The 23395-nt window shown below is 43.0% G+C and overlaps 1 protein-coding gene across 2 annotated transcripts in view; it reads right to left on the bottom strand.

Annotated features, from left to right (window-relative positions):
• LOC110952232 (vang-like protein 1) overlaps positions 1-23395 on the bottom strand; it is a 59557-nt gene that overhangs the window by 24823 nt on the left and 11339 nt on the right. For both annotated transcript variants that reach the window (XM_022195686.2, XM_051943085.1), the window contains exons 2-3: positions 21277-21521; positions 12562-12688 (exon numbers count right to left, since the gene is read on the bottom strand). In XM_022195686.2, the coding sequence (XP_022051378.2) occupies positions 12562-12688; positions 21277-21347 (198 nt within the window). In that variant the 5' untranslated portion in view covers positions 21348-21521. The remainder of the gene's footprint in view (positions 1-12561; positions 12689-21276; positions 21522-23395) is intronic.

The following is a 23395-nucleotide window of genomic DNA, read 5'->3' as shown; positions in this document are numbered from 1 at the left end:
TTTAACATTCAACAGAACATGCATACATTCTATATTTTTACTTTAATTAATCTTAATTCCAACTCTCTTAACATAAAATCAAATAAGCAAATGCTGCAGTGCCTTCACCAACCAATCACACACCAGCCGACACAAACTTCACCGTATGAACACCTCAAACCACCAGGAAAGCAAACATTTCACCAACCATTGGCGCCTTTGGACTGAATCCATGAGTTTCCTTGGATCTCCATTTTGTTCTTTTCCTTGCTTCTTCCTCCTCTGAAGGTTATTTGAATGACTGAGCTCTCTCCAGTCCTTCCCAGGTGCTCTAGACCAGTGATGACTTCTTTGCTGCTACCAGTGCATTCTGGGAAGTGCAGTTTTTACTCCCATGTTCTGAGCTTCACCTCAACATTGCATGTACCTTTATATGAATGTTTTTTCAACCTTTCCCATGTCCATTAGCTTTTTCTAAGATCCTACAAAAAAAATGGAGATCGACTGATGTGATGCTTTTTTAAGGCAAATGACAACATCATCAAGAACAGTACCCAGAACGCAGTGCTCCGCCAAATATCAGCTTCAGTAACAGGTTGAGCCGACAATCGATCAATGTCTACTTCAAAAATGTGCATTAAAATACATTGGTATAAATATAAGAGGTTAAGCTTGTGTCTGTACCGTCTAAAAAAGTCTGGCAATTTAGGCAAAGTTCAAAAAGTAGCTTCACATTTTGGAAAATATGTGAAGGTTCGATTTGCTGATTAAACCATTAGATCGTCATCTTATGCAAGCACTTGAAAGGCTAACAGCTACCCCCTGCTCAAAACTTTAAGTTAAAAGAAGCCTTTAAGCAAACCACCACTATGGGACTGGTATACTGATATTGATGTAAAGGTTATCAAAAATGAACAGCTGATTTTCCATAATGTCAGACTATTCCATAAATAAGTCTGAATGAGACTGGAGTACAAAAAGCAGTCTCACTGCACACTGTAGTAGCTTTGGTATAGCTGCAGAACAGAGGTCTGGAAATGTAGAAACCACACAGAAAACCAAACCTAAAGAACAGATTACAGCTCTAATCTAAGACCAAAGCGAGCAACCAGAACAGTTATACTGTCGACTCTTGAGCCAATCACCTCTCCATCACATTCCACCCAGCAAAAGATATGGCAGTTTCAAAAGCGTGGCTAGCGCGGTGCGATAAGATGCAGAATGTGCCATCGAAGTATTTCTTTGATTAAAAAAAAATCTGGCACGGCTGCAGGCTAAGTGCTGCAACAAGATACAGTAGCTGCTGAGCTTTAAGCACATCCAGCAAGACATGTGAACTGCACACAGCCACTTGTCTGGATGCATCATATTGCATTACCAAGCTGCTTGTTGGGCCCTTACTCAAAAGGCCTTTAGGGTGCTTCTGATGATAAATTGTGTGACAGTATCAGCTGTTTGTGCCAAAGCTGCAGTCCTGGGTGAGATCACAGCTCATTTTTTGCAGTTCAACTCGGAGAAATCAACATATTGTCCACATACTGACCTGCTGAAAAAATATCTTTGAGCTCAGAAAAATACACTTATCTGCACTAATAGGCTGAACCCTGAGCTGCATTCCAGTTCACTGATAAACACAAATGATTAGTCTGATACCACAGCAAAAGTTGCTCAGAAAACACCGCGAGTTCTACGCAGGTGTGTATATATAGCACCATTGCACGCCATGTCAGCCAGCATGCATTTACCAGGCTTTCAATGGAGAATTTTAGCCTTTTATCTCCACCAGAGTATAAATAACAGCCATTGTCTCTCACAGTAAATCAAATGTCCACTAAAAGCCTGTTTTCTGTTGCTCAGCTGTAAGTGGGCTGCTAACAAAGCCCCTCGCTCGGTGCAGGAACTAGTGCACTTTGCTCATTCCTGGGAGGCAAGGTGTGTGCAAAATATAGCAACATGCATTCCCAGAGAGCTCCTCACAGCCATCTAAAACTACCTTTGTTCCAAGTGCGGACAGCGTGTGCGGCCTCCAAGAACTTGTCAGGACAAGGACGGGAAGCACTTAAAAAGGCTTCCATGACTAATTCTCAGGATAGAGGAGAGACCGTGAGACAATGGGAGACTGACAGCTGAGCAGTACCTCGTGAAGAGGTAAATTGTAGTATGGCTGAAGTGGATTAGGCTCAGAAATGCCTGACAACCATGAGGGGGTGTATAGAACTTCTAATTTACGCTGACGTAGAAACCCTGTGTGGCTGTGTGAACATGCCACTGTTTAAAAGAGAGAGACCCGACCCCAAGAAATTACATTCTGGCAAGTGCCCAATAACAACAGACAGTATGTCACAGATTAAGGTATGTTAAGCTAGCAAATTAGTTTTAATTCAATTTACTAGAAGTAGAAACATAATAGAATTCTGCAGCTCCTCTCAGTTCTATGGCGTGTTTCAGTACATTTATTGTCTCAAATGACACTGAATGACAGCCACACAAAGTTAGTGACCATCTGGTGAACATTATTGAGTGTTTATTAGTCAGAGAAGCTGACGTCTTCCTCAATACTTGTTGGAGACCAAAAACAGAAGTAAAAGGAGACTTAGCTTCATCACACACTAACACAAATCCAAACCAATGCCAGAATTTCTCCAAATCTGTGCTAACAATTTTGTCAGATCAACTTAAAAATGACATGAAATGCATTTGTGTCTTCAGGTGAGCTGCAACTAAAAATAACTTTAACTGTCCATTATTCCTGCCGATTGATAAAATAGTTGTTAAGTCAGTAAAACATCAGAAAAAGGTGAAAAATCTTAATCAGCATTTCCTAAAGCTCAAGATAACAACCTCTCATGTCTTGTTTTGTCTATTCCATTTACTGTCATAGATGAAGAAAGAAACCAGAAAATGTTTGACCTTTAAGAAATAAGAGCTTGTTCAGCTGCATGGACACGATCTGAAATCATGATGCTTCTTTCAGCTTAACCAAATCTTTGGTGGGTGATGGCAGATCAGAAAACTGCTTTACTTTTCCAAGCATGGATTTGTAATAATTTGCAGAATGACACCCGCAAATTACATCACCCTGCTGATTAGGGTGCTAGATCAGAAAACAGACAAAGTGCAGTAGCAAGTCAAGTAAATCGGAGACCTTGTTTGAGTAAAAGCCTCCCAATGCAAAACCCAACTGCAAACTGAAAAAAGAAGAACACATTTACAGGCAGCTGTGATCAGATGAGTGACAAAAAAACTTTCCACACCAGCTGCATTCACAAACATCCTGTGATGCTGCTACATTCAATGTTACATAAACGATGTAAGCACATTCTACCACTGACCTAGAGGGAAAACTCACAACTCATCCAGAGAGACGTAACTACATATTGGAAAGCCAAAACCTCGTAAAAGTAGAGATTTTGCCGAGCAGGCCTGCATCCCGGGTCCTGCAAATGATTTTATTTTTTTAAAACAAAGACATCCATTGCTTCTGCAGACAAATAAGTTGAGTCTGTACACGAGCTTGTTAGTGCACATCAGTTCTGGCAGCTGCATCGGTCAGTTTTACCTGGCCTGGTTTAGTTCCTGGTCCACAGCTGGCCACTGGAGGCGAGTTAGTAGTGTTAGAGTCTTCTTCTATGGTGGTGATAATTACTTCCTTTACCTCCTCTACAGTCTCACAAACTTCGAGCACCTGCAGCACTTCGTCTTCCGTCTCCATCCCAGTTGGCGACTGCATCCTGAAATCTTGGCCGACCAAACTTAATCTCGGTCCGGCTCAAATGAACGCCCTCTCTACGCTCAGCCGCTGCTTTCCTTCTCTCGATCCATCCCAAAACATCAGTGTGTGTGTCTGACCTCCCTGACTCTCTCCTGATCTGCAGCCCGGCCCCTCGCTTTATCCGTCTTTATATAGAAAAATCTCCCATCATGCCTCAGGAGGTATTGTATGGGACTGTGCGCTCACTTGCCACATAATGTAATGGGGCTTTATGGAGGAAGACAGAGAGTGAGGGAGCAGGGAGAGAAGAGGAGTTGGGGAGGGGGTGAGGAGACAATCACATGGGCTGTCCTGACAGCAGCAGAGACGGAGGGGGGGGGGCGAAAGGATTGATGGATAAAGAGGGAAGGAGAGAGAAAGAGGGGGAAAGGAGTGGATGAGCACATTAAAGAAGCAGCAGAGTCCAGTGAGGAAATAAACAAATAACACAACAATTAGGAGCCACGGCGGTTCACCCAGAGATGTGCGTCTTTACTCCACTTCGCATTCTCTCCCCCCTTCCTCCCGTCTTCCCTCAAGGCATCCTCTCTCATTCTCCGCTCATCTCTAGCCTCAGCACCACTCTCCTCCCATTGCTTCTGACCCAGTGAACACTGTGGTGTCGCCGTGCTGTCACTGACACGGCTACATGTGCGTTAACGTGTGTGTGTGTGTGTGTGCGCGCATGTGAGGAAAGTAAAACTGAACCTGTCCATCCAACCAGCTGACAGTGTCCTAAAAGAAGAAGTCAGGTGATGTTCTATGTATTTCGGATTAAACGCGAATGAAAAGATAAAAACCTACGAACAAGCAGCGTTTGAGAGGTTTTGTGTGTGTGTGTGTGTGTGTGTGTGTGTGTGTGTGTGTGTGTGTGTGTGTGTGTGTGTGTGTGTGTGTGTGTGTGTGTGTGTGTGTGTGTGTGTGCAACGATTGCCCAGAGCAAAAAATTGCAAAAACAGAAAGAATGAGAAGATTTCAAACGTTTCATGAAGCTGTCATGTGTGACGTGTAGTTCTATCAGGAAAAATCCATCCAAATCATTTACTCCGGATGTCTCTGTTAACAACTCATCAAAAGTCTACGATTTATACCAGATCCTGTGAAAAACTAAAGATTCTGCTTTCCTCAGCTTAACCAAGCAGCCATGACTGATGAACTACAGCCAACAGTTCAGACAGTTTTCAACAAAGAGGGGAGATGACATGAGAGACTAAGAGGAAAATAAAGCCAACTGGATCAATAAAATAAATTCAGCGTGGCTCAAAAGCAGTATGAAAGGAAGCAAGTTGTCAGCAATTTGTTAGAAAATACATTCAGCATTGTGAAGCATCCGTATACCTCTTTTTTGTTGTGATTTATGACATTATATCTGAGTCATACTGCACAGAATATGCTTTTGAGTTCCACCTACTTCTAGTCGAGGTCGAGCTGTTTCCATAGAGGTGCAGAAGTTTATATTACAATGAAAAACGAGCCCACAGTGAGGAAAAATGAGACATGTCATGAATATCAATTACTCTGAAGCATGTCTGACTCATTTTACAAGAAGATAACAGAACATTGTAACCGACTGATATTGTTGTTGAAGCTTCAATGTTTATTGTTCCCTTCGAGATTTACCTCATGTCAGTGAACATGCCATGTTGAGCTCATCTCTGATTGGCTGAGAGTCAGTAGTAGTGTGTGTGTGTCGAGCGAGTGAGAGAGAGCTGGGAACGGCGGTTAACTGTGGAGCTAAGTTATCTGGTTTTTGGAGTTATTTTGGCGTTGGCTACGGCCCACAGTAGCCTGAGTGAAGGCTCAATAAACCATCAGAGAATAAGATAAAGTCTTACTCATTCATCACAGAAAGTCGCTGAGCATTTAATTTCACTTCCACGGAGATGGCTTTCCTTTTCTTCGAAGCCCTGCCATCAGAGGAGTCTGATTTAAGCTTTGGAGAAATAATGAAGGGCAAAAAGTTAGCAAATGTCGCACAATCCAAGGTGGCGTTCAACCGGCAAATGTAAACAAAGCCATCTTACACTGCTCTCTATTTGACTGTGGTGAGTTTCTGTCTACCTACAAATTGAAGCATAAAAATCCCCCTCCCCAAAATTGTACTCCCCTCAAAGAAACACCTTCCAAACCTGCTGCAGAAAAGTGTTTCTGTCTCACCCCCCCCGCTATGCCCACCCACAGAGCTTGCAGCCTGGCTGTAACATGCCGCTTACAACCAGCTCACACACAAAGCGCCGGGATATCCACGGAGCTCTGCGGGACTCTGTCTCACAGGAGTCTGGGCCAGGAGGCACTCACCACAAAGAAGGGATCCCAAACATGAACGCCAACATCCTGCTTCTTCCAAAAACCAGACATGGCTGCCTGCGATGCCCCTCGGAGTCGGGGTCAGCGGAACTACCTGCACCGCGGTCTACGATGAATGCCAAGAGTTGCATCGCTCTCACTATACCTAAGACCAGCTCCAGTTGGCAAACAACTGCGCACACAAAGCAGCCGAGTTTAATTGTGTTGAATAAATTGGGCTGCAGGGAGGGTGAGAGGAAGGTGAAACAGTGGGATGTGCAGGGGAGCTTGGCAAAGCAAGGGAGGATGGGGAGAAGAGGAGTGTGAAACTTGGAATAAGCGACCAGTTTATATTTCATGTAAGTCAGCAGGACGATGACTTTCTTTTACTGATAAGCTGCCCTTTCAGTGTGGTTGAAAAACAGCAACAGTATGATGTCTGTAGTAAACACTGACAGGAAAGATGCTCCCTCTATCCTTAGAGACAACAAGCACAAATATCATAAGCTGTTAATTGTTTGAAACCAAATGTAAGCTGCTGTTGTGTAATCACATGCTAGCCGTGGAAAGTAAACAGGTTCAATCAATTGCTTTTTGAGCCTGATTGCCTTTCACTGTTTCCCTGCCAGAGTGAGCTTCATCTCTGCACACAAGCGAAGGGAGATCAAACAAACCAACACCACTGACTTACTGACCCAGAGAGCAAATCATTAATCACACACGCAATGCAAGGTTGTTTTCATAACCTGAACGAAAATAAACCAGCTCCACATTCTCCGTCCACGTGTTAGAAGAGGAAGGCGCTAATTCTCAAAGAATGCTTTATGGTTTAAAGATATCACATTTCCACTGTTTTTCCACATTTCCACACCTCCACACCTCATGCAATACTAAGCCATAACACATAAAGCTACCATGCTACACTGATTTAACCTCCTCCAATATTCAGTTACAGACAACAATAGCAGCAGCTTAAACTGAGCCAATTATGCATGACTTAGTCCATCAATAGAAAGTCCATATGTCAGTCTGAGCTCTACTCACCTCCATTGTCATTTACAAATATCCAAGCACACGGACCCATCTGAAGTTCTCACTGCTGAGAAAGCATTTGGAGTGAATCGTTCACATTTCACACGTTAGCATACACCCTAGAGCGTTGGCCTGGTTGCTGAGATTGGAGCAACCGTGCTCTGTTCAAAGTGCTCTGTTCAAACATATCGAGCAATCTGGATGATATAATGAGTTATGTATGTTTTTATGAGCAATCCATCCGGTTTGTACTCCCCTACCTAGAAGTAGTAGTAGAACATTTTGGGAAATATATTTCACTTTCTTGCTAAGATAAGATGATTGATCCCACTTTGATTCTGTGTGCAAAATAGGACTAGTTTAGCATTAAAAGTGGAAGCAAAACTGGGGAAAAAAATCCAAAGGCAGTACAACAAATGTACAAATTCTAGATCCCAAATTGTCAAACTTTTCCCACAAAAGATTTGACATGTCTTCTGCATGTTGTGAATGCTTAAAAATCCACACAAACACACCATCTCTCAACGGCAGCCGAATCCTCCAAACAATCTCCACCTGGTTTGGCGTTAAAGTCAGTCTCCAGTCATGCTCCCCGACACATTTACATGTAAAGCACTTCGTCTTCTTTTACAACTCCAGCGGTGAAACAGCCATGAGAAACTTTTCTGCTGGATTGTGAGGACATCCCTGCCCGGAGCGATGTGCTGCTCTGTCAGCCAAGACTCTGATGAAGTCCCAGCAGTGAAGTAATGAGCGCAGCGCTGCACAGTGAGACGGCACTGACGCACGCAGACAAAACATTCACATACAGGAGCATATGTGCGACTGCAGACCCGAGCGCGCTAACGTACAAGGATTTGAGCTGAGCCTCGCTCTCGGTAGAATTGGTGGCCCTGATTCCTCAAACTAAAGCCAAACACTCCCCGCCCTGTCAGCGGCACCACTGCAGGCCACGGCATGAATAAGACATGAAGAGCAAAATACTAAGGATGGCTGTGCTGTGTGGCAAATCCTGTCATGTGTTAAAATTAGACACAGCATGCAGATGAAAAAAAAAACACAGCCACACATACATGGGCTCTGAAAACGAGTCTTGCCACGAGGGAAAGTGAGCGCCAAGTAGGTCAGTAAATGATGGTGAACACTGGATTGTCTGCATGTGTTTGTCATCTTTTCCTTCAGCTGTTTAAGCCGAACACTTGATAAGAGCTGCTGTTCCAGACAGTTTGGCTACAAGGACGGGTCACTCTTGGGTAAGCCGCGGCTGTCTGTGTGCTAAAATCTCCATCAGTTCTTTCATTAAAGCCGTTTTGCTCTTGCCGGCAGCAAATGTTGAAGTTCCTGCTTTCTAAGTACACTAGAAGAACACCCACAATTCACAAGACAGACTACGGACTCATCAAAATGCAGTGAAGACTCCTCTTAGAGTCACATCTGAAAGCATCTGCACTGGTGTAAACTCCAGCGGCATGGGTAAAGACTATTTAGATGCAGAAGTAAAGAGGTCAATCCTCTGACTCGGTGTGACCTTAAAGATTATACACTGTCATCATCGACTGAGCTGAGCATTTGTTTAATTCCAAACCACGGGATCAAATCCAGAAGCAAACAATTGAATCAACTCATACTGGAGCTGAACAGAAGCCTCAAGTGTCAGAGTCCTGGGGGAGGAAATCCTATGCTACACCGGCTGTGAGCTGCTCTCTCAGGTCAGGTTTGCTGTTTGAAAATGACACACTGTCAGCTAAGATATGCTCAGGTTTTAGTCTGCTGGTGTTGAGTTTTCACCGTTACCCTCCAGAAAGAAGCTACGCTATTAAAAGAGCCGTGAAGTGTCTTCCACACTCCGTATTCCTGTTTATAGTTGCTCATTAACCAAAATTCTACATGCTGCTGGAAACAGAAAAAAAGTAGATCGTCTGGATTTCAACTCAATGTCATGATTTGCTGGCATGACAAGTCACTTCACTGCATTACTCACTCTTGGCTGCGGTTGCTATGGAGAAGAAAACACCCATATAGTTGCTGTTAATTAAACAATCTATTTTTTTTCCATCCATCTCCGTGATCTTATTGCTTCTAGCTGCTGCACAGAATTTTCGGCTCTGTGGTTTAACCCTTCCAGCTAAACGCTCCTTACTATTATTGTGAACGTCTCCCCTGATATCTTTTCATCAAAACCAGATGTCTTCTTACTCAGCTGTTCTTTCGCACCGATGATTCAACTGTCACGGCTTCACATCCATCCAAGCTGCACGAGTGCTCCGACTGTGAGTCACCCCATAACGCCTTTGGGAGAACTGAACAGCGCTTTTACCTCCATTTAGCAGCTCTACAATGTACCTGCCGCACCACGACGACATCCCGTTGATTAGAGCTGGGTGATATAAACACCGAATTGGGGTAGGACCATTTCCTTGATTTGAAAAGGAGTATAATTTACTGTTTATAAGGTGCTTAGAGCCGACCACATCACAGGCGCAGAGCTGTTTCGAACCAATTATGTGGCAGTCAGGAGAGACTATTACTCATTCTGAGGAAACTGCTTGAACAACCCGTATATATGGAGCCATTATGACTCAGTGAATTAGCAACATGTGGTGTGGAGATACTTCACTGGAAGTAAATGAGAGGATAAAACAGGGACAGGCGTCAAATAAAGTGATCATGTTTGGTGTTCAAAATAAAGATGGTGAAAACTAATCATCAGAAGCATCGGCATCTAACACCAGCAGTTACATGTTGTTGCATATCAGACGATTTTTGGTCGTTTTTTTGGATTCTGAGCTCAGAATTAGGACTTTCAAAATGGAAAAAGTGGCATAATTTAGATTTGAACATATATGGGCCAATGGGTATAATGGAAGTCACGATGTCCGCACTGACTCTGTTAACCCTCGTGTCGTCCTGCGGGTCAAAATTGAGCCGTTTTAAAGTTTGAAAACGTGGAAAAAAATATACATGTTCACAGTGAAATTTCTGATGTTCCCCCATTTAACATTTTAACATTTTTTTTGTGGAAAAAAAGAAATGTTAAAAATCTTTCTTTAAGAACATTCACATAAAAATCAACCAAAATCCAGCGAATTTCGCTGGATTTTGGTTGATTTTTATGTGAATGTTCTTAAAGAAAATAGTAGAAGTTTTACTGACATATATGTAATCAATTTAGATATTTTTAGAATTTTTTTGGAAGATTTTTTCTCATTTTTTGAAAATATTTACAAGAATTTCCTTGCCAAATTTGGGAGATTTTTTTTTTTTTCAAAATAAAACTTTTAAGGGAAACTTTTAAGGAATTATTGGAATTTTCTTCCTGAAGGTTTTGCAAGTTTTCAGAAATTTGGGATATTTTTCTGCTGAATTTCTGGATTTTTTTTCAGACGAGGAAACAATATTTTCAGTGCCAGTAAATGAGGTTAGCACAGATTAGAGCATCCCACTTTTGTGTTTGCACAAGTAAGCATCAAATCCTGGTTTCAGAAACTTGAATAAGCTCTTATTCTGGTTTAGACACTCCAGTATGCTAGCTGGAGCACTCTGAAAGAAACCAGGATGCAGCTGCATGTATACAGCTTCTCACTGTTGTGGACTTTTTGCAGCTTTTGGAAAGTCAAAAACAGAAACATAGATGTAGTTATATTCCTCACAGCTCTCCTAATTGTACAGCATCATGGTGTTTCTACTTCTGCTCTCATGAATGCTTCAGCTGTGTCACACTTTTCTCTACCAACCGCTCCGCTGTCCTACATAGATGCAGTGAAGCCTGACAAGGGTCAAAGAGGACACGTTTTATATTTTTTAATATTTTTTGCCTCCTAATTCTGGTAATGAGGTGGATGAACCAAATCCGTAATGTACTGCTGCTGGTATTTAACCGTGCTAAGCCCACGATAAGCCAAAGTGGCCTCATTTTAATAGCTACAGTCAAATTAATTTAGGGTTTGGCTAACAGTTTCCTGGATGTCAGATTAAATTATGGCTTTTTGTTGGTGACATCACAGCACAAACAGCTCCTTGTAAACGCCGAATATTCCTCATAACCTGGATACTAGTGTGACCATGAACACAATCACTATCTGCTCATCATTCATTCCTAAGAAGTTCAAAATCAGAATAAATAAAAGCAACTTTGAAGATTATTTTAATGACCATAACTGTTATTTTAGCAAGACCACAGAAGCTTAAGGAAACTAATTGGCTGCAGCTCATTTTCTTTCACCACATCTTGTATCCCTCAAGTGCTACCTGGAATTTCACGTCTTAACTTGCCAACTTGCAGCCAATCACAGCGCTATCTGATCAGCCTGTCTTGTATTTGGTCTGCCTTTCATCTGAATCCAAGCAACATGATCAAATGTCAGCCTGGTACATGAAATTAAAAGAGTCAGCAGGTTTTCTACTTGTGTAAAACAAAGACCTGACGGTACAGCCTATATATTATCTGATGCTCATCAAATATTTAAGCTGATAAATGTTAAACAGAAATTATACTGTATGATATGATAAACTGTTTCCTACCGTATATTTCTGCTTTATCAAATAATCCATTACATAATCCATATTTTGAGTTTGCACTCACAGACGTCCAGGTCAGCATGATTTCTGAGGGCAGAGTTTGAATTTTGACTGACAGTCAAGCGAGCTAAGCTGCTGTTTTGGCTTGGCCTGGTCCATTCTGGAGGGGCCACAGAAGCCAGATTCACCTTGCACCGGTGTGTATCATTACCTGACCTAACCCCAGCACTGAAATACGGAGTTTGTTGTTGACAAAATGGATAAAACTAAGTTTTACCGTCCAGAGAGGCAGCCTGCTGCATGCATATCCTGTTGCAGATATTTGTCAGGAACAGACTTCCTGAAAGTGACAGCCTTGTTCTCGCCAAAAGTGGACTGGCCCTTCTGGCTTTTGCCCTGAAATAGCAGATGGCCTGTCCCAGCCCAGGCTGATAAACACAATCATAATTCCAACTCATTTTGACTCGTGAGTGATAAATCTCTTGCTCTCCAAATCCTTTATAAATCTAGCAGAGTTGTCCGTCTGCAAAGCACCTCACAGAAACTTGTAGGGACATTAGTACGCAACGAGTTCAGCACAAACAGTGAAAGTATGGAAACTGTGTAGTAACTGTGTTCTTAAAGGCCCCATATTGTGCTGGTTTTTAGCAAATCAAAGTTTCCCATCTTCCCACAGTCTGCCTGTCAGTTTTTAAGCTCAAAATACTGCAAAGATGACTGTAACCCCTGGATTTAGGGCTGTTCTAAACCGGCTGTTTTGTTCTGAAAATCAATAAGGGGCTTTTTAGTTCGATGATACAGAGCACCTGGGTTGATTTCTGACTGGCTTGAAGAGCTTGGAGGCTAATTTCCTGTGGACGACTTGAGGAATGGCAACAGTAAACACCTTCATATTTTAACAGACGATATTTTACACCTTGCACAATAAAAATGGATTTTCACCGTATGGGACCTTTGAGAGATGAAACAGTGTCTGCGTTTGTATTCAGTCCTACCTGGACCTGCTCCCCTCGAACAGCAGAGTCGCCCAGCAGTGGCTCTGCAGGCGGCGTGTTAATCGTTACAGACTTTTCTGAGCGGCTGTCTTTGCTGCGTGACTTGTGGCGGTCCCGGCTTCGCTCACTGAAGGAAAAGAACAAAACGAAAAATCACGGTTAGCGTGAGGATGTTGACCTAAAGATCTCCTAGTAGACAAGCTTGAAAATACAGAGGACTTTGTAGGGCAATCTGCTGCAGTAGGCAGAAATCTGGAGAAGACAAAGACAGTGACTATCACGGTTTTTCAAGCAGACATGAACCCTGCCCCACAGCAACCTCCTCTCTCTGCATCACCGTCTCTACGAGGCCCTCCGTCCACGTGAACTGAAACATATGAGCTCGATTAGCTGCACCGACCCACTGCACTTATGGCCCTAATCCTGTGCGGAGCGTGAACGGCGGATCTCACCATCCTCCGCCCAGCATCGCCATCGCCACATGGCACGGTGCCCACTGTGGAGCTCCATTACCGGACAAAAGCTCAACAGCCTCAGCTAATCCCTCATCTGTCTCCTTCCCCCTCCGGCTGTTGACATCTTGGACATGCAAGAGTATTTTCAGCAGAATGCACAGATCAAAATGCAGCAACACCGCTTACACAAAAGCACTGTTTTGAGGCCTTATGCAGCAAAACGCCTCAGGTTTAATTTGCATGAGAGCAGCTGTGTTTCCCAGGTATTGTGTTTGAGGGCACTCAGGCTGGATGAGAGGCTGACAGACACCAGAGTCGAGGCCGTCAGATCTCATATAGATACTCCATGCTGTGAGGCTGTAAACAGATTACTGGCTAAACATATGGGACGTGAGCGAAATAAAATATTGTGCTTTTTCAGCTGCATGTCTAAAGCTTTTTCTTAACGCTGCTTTCTTTGTCTTGCTAAATGCTAATTGAGATTCCTGCTGTCTGTAAGCTTGTTGTTCCGTGGTAATCACTTCTATTGTACGAGTGACATTGGAACAGAAGTGTAACCAATCTAATTTCCACAACGCAGGAGGGTTTTTCTGCGTTGCTCTCCATTAAGACACTCAAACACATGATCTTACATTTCTACTTACACCCACATTAATGGATTTTTTTGGGCCACTTGAGTCGTTCTCACACATCAAGCAGATATGAAGAAGATTAGCATAAATTTAAGTACCCTTAAACCAAAACAATGAGCTCAAAGAAAGCAATAAATACACCATTAATACAGTGAAAGCCTGTCAGCGTAAAAAAACAACCTTACACTGAACTATAAATGCCAGACATAAAGTGACCCTTGAACGCTATTCTCACACAATAATTCATACGTAATGTACAGGACATCCTGCAGGCAGCGGTAATGGAGGAAACGGTATGACTGACAGCCGTGGAACTCTCACAGTCTAACAAAGTTGAATTGGATCCAAGTGTTATGATTAAAGGGCGTTGCCTGTCTGCTTTCCGCCTCTATTATGGTGCTTCCTTTAAAATATGGACTCCATTTCCTACAGAAAATCACAACAGCGACTACAGTTTCAGTAAGAGAAAGCTCATATTCGACAGCCTCACTGACAGACTGACTGACAGATGCTTATCGGATCAATCCAGGAGATTAGCCCTTAAATATATTACCACGATCATTATTACTTTAAATATTATTACAACCACTATCATGACTGGAGTGATGGTTATTCTCGCGGGAGTGATCATCAGTCAAACGCTGGCACTGATTTGCGCTTATTAATTGGGGAGGAGCGCTGCAGAAGAGGGAACGGGGAGGAGCAGCAGGGCTCACAATGCAGTCATCCCACTTCAAAGTCATCATCAGAATAATAAGCAGTTCTGGGGTAAAAGAGGAAAAGGCAGCAGCAGAACAGACTGTGTTAAAAAAAAGAGAAGAAAATGATATTTGGTTCAATTAAGATGAATGAATAAATGAAAAAATGTATACTTTAGTGACAAAACTGTGTGTTTATCTGTGCTAATAGTATCAGATCTAGTATTCAGCCTGTGCTACTTTTGTTCTGATGTAGCTAACTCTCTGTATCGGCAGTCCTGACAAATTTCCCACCCACAGCCTTATCTGATTGGCTCGACTTTACAAGTATTCACCCATCAACACTGAAGGATGAATGATGAAAAGATCTCTTTTATTTAAATCTAAGTAATAAAAAATAAATAAAAAAAATCGGACTGACATTTTCCACACATTTCAACAAAGTTTTGTTAGTTTGTGTTTCTCAAAATTTTCACACAACATTTGCATGCGAAATGTTTCATCGACATCGGCCCTACAATAAAGCCATATTGATTGACCACTACCAAGAACGATTCATTAATTACCTACGTTAAGTTGTGGAGTAATAATTTATATGAAAATCCCTGTTCATAAAAGAAAATCCACTATGTAGCACTAAGACAATGTGGAAATCAGTTTGGATGCTATCAGAGTAGCATTAGCAGCTTTGTCCCCCAACAGCATTTTGCCAAAAACATTTTTTAGTCTTTTCACTCAAACCCTTTTGCTTCCAACACATAAACAGAAAAAATGTTGTTGAAAATACTAACAAAGTATGTGCAGGAAGCTAAGCAGCTAATTAAACATGCGGCAGTCATGGAAAAATGGTAAAACATTTTCAGGGCTGATGCCGATTCTTTTAGGGAGTAAAAAAAATCTTATTTCGATTTAATCTAGATGCAAATACCCGGAGATTCAAGCTCATCTCATATTCAAGGTTTGACGTCAAACCCAAATGTTTTCCGTCTAAAGCAAAAATAAAGGAACTAGCTTCACTGTTCTAATACTTTTGGAGGGGAGTGTTTATATGCATATATATGTGAGTTGTTGTCATTGTTTCCACACACAAGTCAGCTATTTGTCATATAGAAACTGTTTGACTGCACCACCATCTGCTCAGCTGTGATGCTTACTCTGCTACATGTGCTGCAGTAGGTGCTGGCTGCATTGTAAACAAACTACAGCATGGCATTATTTCTAATTGACCTAAAGCATCATTTTTTGGCATAATGTTTTGGGAAAAAAAAAAAAAAATCTGACAACCCTAATTCAGATACATCCGTGACAGGTCAACATCTACAGACTTGGAAAGGTTTGGTTGCCCTTAGCTTAAAGCTAAAGTGACTGTGTGTCTGTACACACAATATGTATTGTGTCTGTTTGTGTGTTCCAGCAGAGCACAGTTCATTGTGGAAATCATACTGCAGTTTAAAACAAGAAATAACACCTGGTTCTCACTGAGCTGGCAAGACTACAAATGTGTGAGGAAAAGGTGCAAAGTCGAGGTGAGGTAGACCTCCGAAACTGTGAACAAGAAGCATTTTGAAATGGGCAATTGTGCACCCAGACAGGAAATCCAGAGGTGAGCAGACCTGTGGGCAGCCAGGGAGTGGTTCCAACAGATTGGCCTCTGTCTGCCAGCCCCTCCTGCTCCTTCCCCCTTCAGCTAGCTTCGGGGGGTGATCGCACTGTGTGTAAACCTCTCCCCCCTTCCTCCCCCTTCCCACATCCTCTTCCTGCCTCATTAGCATGCAGCCGGCTCGTTGGTATTCCAACAGCGTGCCGTGCTATGATTTGATTAATGGAATCTGACTTCCAGTGAGGATCCCTGAAATGGGTATGGCTTTTAGGAACGGTGAGGATGGGAGGAGGGGAGGGAGGGGCTCTGAGAGGGCAGAGACGCCTGGCGAGCTGGGGCAGAGTCCTGCCAGTTAGGCTCTGGAAGCATCATTTCCTCTAACACCTGAGGATGAGTGTGATCGCATTCTCCACCGCACACAGAGGGAGAGCGGCGGCAGGAAGGCTATTGAAGTACAGCCAACTAGGGTGGCAGGCCAAACTGTCTGTGGACCAATTTGTTCTCTCGTTGGCTGGCGGAATAGCCCACACACCTGGGCGACACACAGCTTCCAGTCGATGCCGACCACTGAGCCAAAAGTAGTGGTGGGTGGATCGGCCGCCGCCAAATGAGTAAAGTCATGACGCCAAGTGAAAACTGACCAACCACACGCTCAGCTAGGTCATCGGAAGCTCTGTAGAAGAAGTGAGGAAGGGCAAGAGCAAACAATCAACAAACACTTAAAGTTCCACGAACTGTAGTTTCACAGGAACTCATGCGCACAAACTTTCTCTGGGGTAGAGGTTCTCCCGGTAAATTTTGATTTGTGGTTCCGAAGCAGCATCAAAGCCCCATGAAGACTTTAAGTGAAGTCTGCTGATGCATCAAAAGCAAAATGATATAAATTCCCTCTCAGTGTCGTCCTCTGCAAAAATGGACAACAAAGCCTCGACTTTACGCTCAGTCCACTTCTAACGTCTCCGGTTGCTGCTTCCTGATTAATGTCAGCCACAAACTACATGCAAAACAACCTGTTTGCAGAAGAGAACCATCCAGCAAGTACTAAGCAGGTAGATCTTAGGTAGGAGCACTAAAATGTTCCCGTTTCCTGGGATTTACCACTGAAGGTTTCCTCTTAGACACTAGAGCCTGCTTAGATCCAAACTTAAGCCGAATAGGACCAACAAAGCTACTTTCTCAGCAGTGGTCCTTGTTATGTGTTCGTATGTTCCAGCTAATTTGGCGACCACTGGGTGTGATATGCAGCCCTGTGGCCTGGCTGCTCCCCAGGATTAGCTTCATATAGATTATACCGCAGTACGGTGACGCATTCCAGTAACAAGCATGTCCGACATTTCTCCACAGCCTGGACATGTCACACTGCGCAGTCCTTAAACCTCCATATTCTTCAAACAAAGGCTGGCATACTTTAAAACATATAAATAATAGACTGTAAATTCTCATATAAAAGCCAGTATTCAAATATTGGCTGTAGGTGAGGCCAGTATGAACATGTAGCCAACTTTCTATTCAACAACAGCAGCTCAAATGGAAACTCCTGCAATTTGTGTTCCTGTTTCTTTTCACATCAAAAACTCACCAATAACAGGAAAGCTTGAATTATTCCATTGTATAAAACCTTTTCATTAGATTTGCTTTCTGACTAATTAAGCCAGAAAAATAACATTTTTACACCAGTGACCTTTAACAGAAGTGTCACCCGAGAACCGCTCAATGGTATTATAAACTGTGAATGAATTAGTTGATATTACTCACTCAGTCCCATGCGGATTCTGCGTGCTGCCCTGTAATTGGAGTTACAACATTTAAAAGAGCCAATTTTCCACATGAGCAGCTGCTAATATGAGATTTGCAACTTAATAATCATTTAAATGCTCAAAATTGAAAGAGTGAAGGAGCCTAGCTTTGGGAAACTTTCGGGAACAAAACTTAAACTGGCATGACAGCAAAACCGCACTGGTCCGAAAAGTGGATCAAAACCCCTCAAGTAGAGGAGCTGCACAATAAGCTGCAATAGCTACAGTTATTTCTTCTCGTAGGAAATCTAATTCTAAGGATTTAGTCTGTAACAAACCTATTTTGAACATCTATGATTATATACTGCACCTAAGAATGCAGCAACAATCGAGTAAGCTGCAGTTATCTAAAAGACATGGCAGCTGAATGCTCTTCACAAGACTTAATGGGTTATGGAATAATGTCTGAAGAGTGAAATTCACATTAAGACTTTTATTCCACAGTAATGCAGGTACAACAGTACTGTCACACCCACAACTGTTGAAAAGATTTCTTTCTTGAGTCTCAATGTTGTGCTCTGGAACAGCCAGACTGAAAAGGATTCAATGATGTAAATACAAAAATCGGTGTCGTCGGCATGTTTTTGGCTGCTAGTAACATTAGCAGACAGAGACGCCACTCTGCCATTACTCAACAGCCAAGGGAATCTTCTCTGGAAGCATCCCGGACACCAGGGGAGGATTGTCTGACACAGGAGGGGGGCAAAACGCCAACAATGAGAGAAAGCGACTCCAAAAACCCTCCACCTTCTGTTAATGAAATCCTCAGCCAATCCGGTTCCATTCTTCTATTATGTTCTGACCAATTATGTTGAAAATTGACTCATAAACTTACATCCATACACTAACACAACGGCAGGATTGTGTTATTGTGTGTTTATTTTCATGGGTGCATGCACACAAGTATCGCCCACACTCTCACATGCTGGCATCTGCTCCCAGCATCAACGTAATTAGACAACAGCGATGCGGAACTGCCTCACGCATGGCACCCCTCGGCGTAAAAAGATTACCTTCACACGAGGATGGCAAGGGGTTTCAAAGGCAACAATTTAGCTTTTTGTATATGAAATTAGAGGCCAGCCGGTGGTTTTGGCACAGTCGTGGCAGGAGTGGAGGAGCAGGGGAGCCGAGTGGCGCCTGGCAGGGACGTCCATGCGTTCCTTTCCAAGTTGCTGTCACTCACTTGAAAGGCTGCAGAAACAGCAAAGAAACGGACGGTACAAGCCTCCACCGATGGCATAACCGCTATCCATTTCCAAACGACTGACCTCCCCCCCATCTTTGATTTCAAACAAAGTACAACCACTTTTAAGCGGCGTAACTTTGAGCTACAAGGGCACATTCCAGCCCCGGGGAATGCAAGCAAACGTGGAACAAGTGATACGCCTGCGCCGATCCATCCTCAGAGAGCAGAGCGGAATCCATTTAAGACGGGGGAGGAGACGGGAGGGAGAGGGTGGACCGAAGAGAAGAGGTCAAGAAGGAATGAGAACAGGGGCAGCTGCTGCATTCATATCATAACGGCCACATGGGAGCAAAAAATGAGTGCGGATTTGATGAGGAGAAGGGCAGAGATAAAGAGGGCAGGAGACAGAGTGAAGGCGAAAGAGACTGTGACAGAAAAGTCCCTAAAACGACAACAGGTGGCAGCAGAAAGGGGGAGCGGCAGCAGAGAAGCCACAGAGATATATTGCGGACTAGCCGGAGGGGGCCGTCAGTGACCCGGGAGGGGCTGTTGTGGAACAAGAGCCTCCTCTCCGATGTCCTCGCTCTCATCTCCTCTCAGGCTCTCAACGTATCCGCTGAGCCATCAGTCAGTCTGGCCTCTTCAGCACCTGTCTCCTGCTGCCTTCCTGAGGCCTGTCAACCAGCCATTTCACCGCTGACAGACTAATGCGACTACACGAGCCGAGGGTTCCACACATGCTCGGCCAGAGGGGAACATAGAGATACATGAGAGGTGGGATCATGGAGGAACAGTAGGAACAAGTGGAGAGAAAGTGAGGCTGAGAATAAAGGAAACACATAGCAGTCAATCCATAAGGAAATCAGCATATAACCAGTTTTTCTTCCAGTGTCTCCAAAAGGTGTCTGGACGTAAATATATGATTCTCCTTCACAAAACCTTACAGCCAAACCACTAGATACAGCTTCATTCAATCCAAAAGACTGCACAGATTCCACTTGTCTAACATAAAACATCCAATCTACCCAGATGATTCCTCCCTGCATGACCAAAGCCAGTCCTCCTTAGCGGTAACTCAGGACATCGTTATCTGTTTTAGGCAACAGTGGAGTTCATTTTCTACATCCAAAAGTAAAACTTGTTTAATTTCCCTCACAAAAAAAAAAGCCTGAGATCGGAAATTTGAAGTCAGATTTTGACATCCTGGATCAGAAGGAAACTCTCCTGGTTCAATGATCACTAGTAAAGATGATCAGCTGCACTGAAAACATCGGCTTGAATACTTGTGTTCACAAAACTTTCCAGTGAGACCTTATCTGGGATTACTACAGTGTGTCGTGATAGTGCAGTATTTAAACCACAGATGCATGCTGGCACATCGTTGTTTTCGGCCGATCAAAGCTTCAAAATGAATGTTGGCACTGGACCAAAATGAGCATTAACAGGCAGGTAACAGCTGATTGAGTTTCATTTGAAAGTGTTACAAATTATTCCCAAGTTTGGCACATTTGGTACAGCAATACATTTCACCTCTGGACCTGGAAGGAGGTCATCACAATAAGAGCAGGAATATGCTAACGCCACTACAGGACGTATTTGAGGTTCTTCGCAATCAGGTGGAAAAATTATGCGCATATATCTGCATCGGGAATCAGTCAGAATGAGTTGGAAAATGCCGGCATATCCGATATCAGAAAAAAAAATAATGCATCACTAATTTAAACCTGTGTCATGAACCTATTACAACTAGAGTCCTGTATTTCTATACTAGCATTGAGAATACAGAATGAGCTGCTCCTCCTTTTCTGAAGCCATTACCTCTAATCTAGAACCAGGTCCTTCACTTTTCTCTCTCAGTTTGTCTGAATCATCAGTGAGGCTCAACCTGACAAACAAACCCTTTGGCAACATTTTACGCCTTAGTAGTATTTTTCCAGCATCATACAAACATGAATTAAAGATATACAGGTCATGCAGATGAATAAGTGGGATTTGCTGTTGTTTGTTTTTTTTTACCTATGAGCAGACACTTGAAGCAAACTGTTCAATAAAATACACCTATATGCAAGCAAATAGAAAAAAAATATTAATTGTAGTTTCTCAGAGCTGAAGCTGATTAGTAAAATTTGCTTGCCTTGTTAGACAAACAACTTCACAGATGATTAACTTCACTTTGTTTTCGAGTAACGTTAACTGACTAACCAGCTGTTGCGCTCCTGTTCACGACAACCAAAGTGGAAGTTCAATTACAGCAACCTAGAACATGATTATGAACACTGCATAACACAGTCCAACTCGACATTCAAAAGGAGAAACAGGAATACTAACGGAGAAGCAGGACTTACCCATGCCTGTGGGACCCCCGGGAGCGTCCAGAGTAGTAGGAATAGCCCGAGTATGTGGACTCGGTATCCATGGTGATGCAGTCCCGCTGAGGCAGCAGGGCTGGGCTCTGCAGCGGAACCTTGTGCGCTATCTTGTCGAGCTCGAGGTGATCGATCGGCTCGCTCAGGAGGCCGACGGAGGTGGTGAGCTGCCGGCAGTCAGGCTTGAAAGCGACCCTGGGGGCGCCCGGCGAGGAAACATCAACCTGGAGGGCGGAAAGCGGGCGGAAGACAGACGGGGAAATTTGAATTCAAAATGTGAAACGTCTGGGAAACCTGCCCACATCTGACTGAAAGAGACTGGAGGAGCCAACGGAAAGGAGACAGCAGCGTCTGACATCCACTGAAGTCCAAATCAAGCATTCAGGTCACAGGGTTTTTCATCGCATCTATTTATCCCCTCGTGCATAAAAGCCTGGATGTGCCCGTGTTATCTGCAGCTGCATTACAATCAGTATTTCCTGAGCTCCAAACCTGCACAGTGACAACACTTTACATTACTGGCAGCTCTCAGGAGGTTACACTCCAGCTGAGCGCTCCAGATAACAGAAACACTGCTACCCTGAAACAGCAATTTGCTCTTATTCCCATACGGCTGGCAAGTGTTGTTCTGAGGCAGCTTTAAGTCTCTGACACACAGCGAACAATTTAAGGCCGACACTGACAAGCTCCCAGAATAATCCAGGGAGAGCGCCGTGGAGATAAAATGCTCTTTTTTAAAGGAGAACTTCAGGGAGACAGAGGTGTTGCCAGAGCTGTGATGGCATACTAAAATAAGAAGACATTCACAGAAATGCTCTGCATAAATACCTTTACCTACATGTCAATACGTATCAGAATCCTGACAAAAGCAGCTGCAGTGCTCAGAGAACGCCATAAAAGATAATGGAATAATAAAATACTCACGGCAAGGGCATGCTTCACTCATAAACTTCAAACTTTTCTTTCTAATTCGGCACTAAGTGATTGATGACAGCTGGTGGTTAAACCCTAAAAATGTACCTGTTTATCAGAGTTACATATCTGGAAGTTGTTCTGATAAGACAATCTCTTGCTGCCTTAAAGTGGCGTAGTTGTAACTCTGCACTCTTTTTTAGGATGTGCCGATCTATGAAGTTCTTATTTGACAGAAATCAATGGGATTTCCCGGAAAAACATCTAGAATGCTTAAATAAATGAAATCACAATAAATAAAAATGGTATTCTGGTGCTGCTGATGTTCGCTTGCCACATTAAATCCTTAAAGCTCTTCCTCTTTGTGAACCTCCCACCTGATGATCCACAATTATATATATATAGATATGCAAACATTTCCCATCAACAACCACTATGAACACAACTAGTAATTTTAGTTCATCCTAAAATACATGTAAGATGAACAGAACTTATTTTACACTGATTAAACTCCTGGTTTTTAACTGTTTAGATCGACTGATGCTTTTATCCAAAACACTGTGAGGGACTGGATCTACATTATGTGATTTAAAGCCAATTTTAGCTGCGTTCTACTTTCAGAAAGAACTGCTGATAACACATCCGCTGATGCAAAGTGAACTCAACCAGCAAATAGTCTGAAATTGCAAAGTCACAGTGAAAAGCCACAGCGGAGCTTCGGGAACGTTTAAAGACTGCGTTAAGAGGAACGTAAGAGGCTGTTTGTGGTCAGAGTGAGATGGTTTATATCACAAAGTAAAAGCTGTGGAGAGGTGCTTGAATGAGACAAATCTGAAAGCACATATTTGAGTAATTGCACAAAGGGAGAGGGAAAGCAGAGTGTGAGTCATAGGTAGCTGGAGGTGTGCTTGTGAACGCACTGAACCTGCAAGACACACACTCATATTTCCAGAAAAGCTCTGAGGAGGATGAAAAGGGAAAAGTAGTTAAAATTCAACTACAAAAGTCCTAAATCTCAGCTGAGGCTTGTTAAAAACATTTTGAGGTTGAGTTGTTTGGGGTTGTTGATGTGTAGTTTATCAGGTGAAGCATGACCATTTGTTGGTTTTTTTTTATTTTGAAAATGCATTAGTCATCCAGAGTGCTTTAACCCTCCTGTTGTCGTCTCGTTTTAAAGTTTGAAAAT

The sequence above is a fragment of the Acanthochromis polyacanthus genome, chromosome 22, assembly GCF_021347895.1.
Source record: "Acanthochromis polyacanthus isolate Apoly-LR-REF ecotype Palm Island chromosome 22, KAUST_Apoly_ChrSc, whole genome shotgun sequence".
Lineage (NCBI taxonomy): Eukaryota > Metazoa > Chordata > Actinopteri > Pomacentridae > Acanthochromis > Acanthochromis polyacanthus.
The sequence above is the reverse complement of the archived record's forward strand: the minus strand, read 5'-3'. Positions and strand labels throughout refer to the sequence as shown.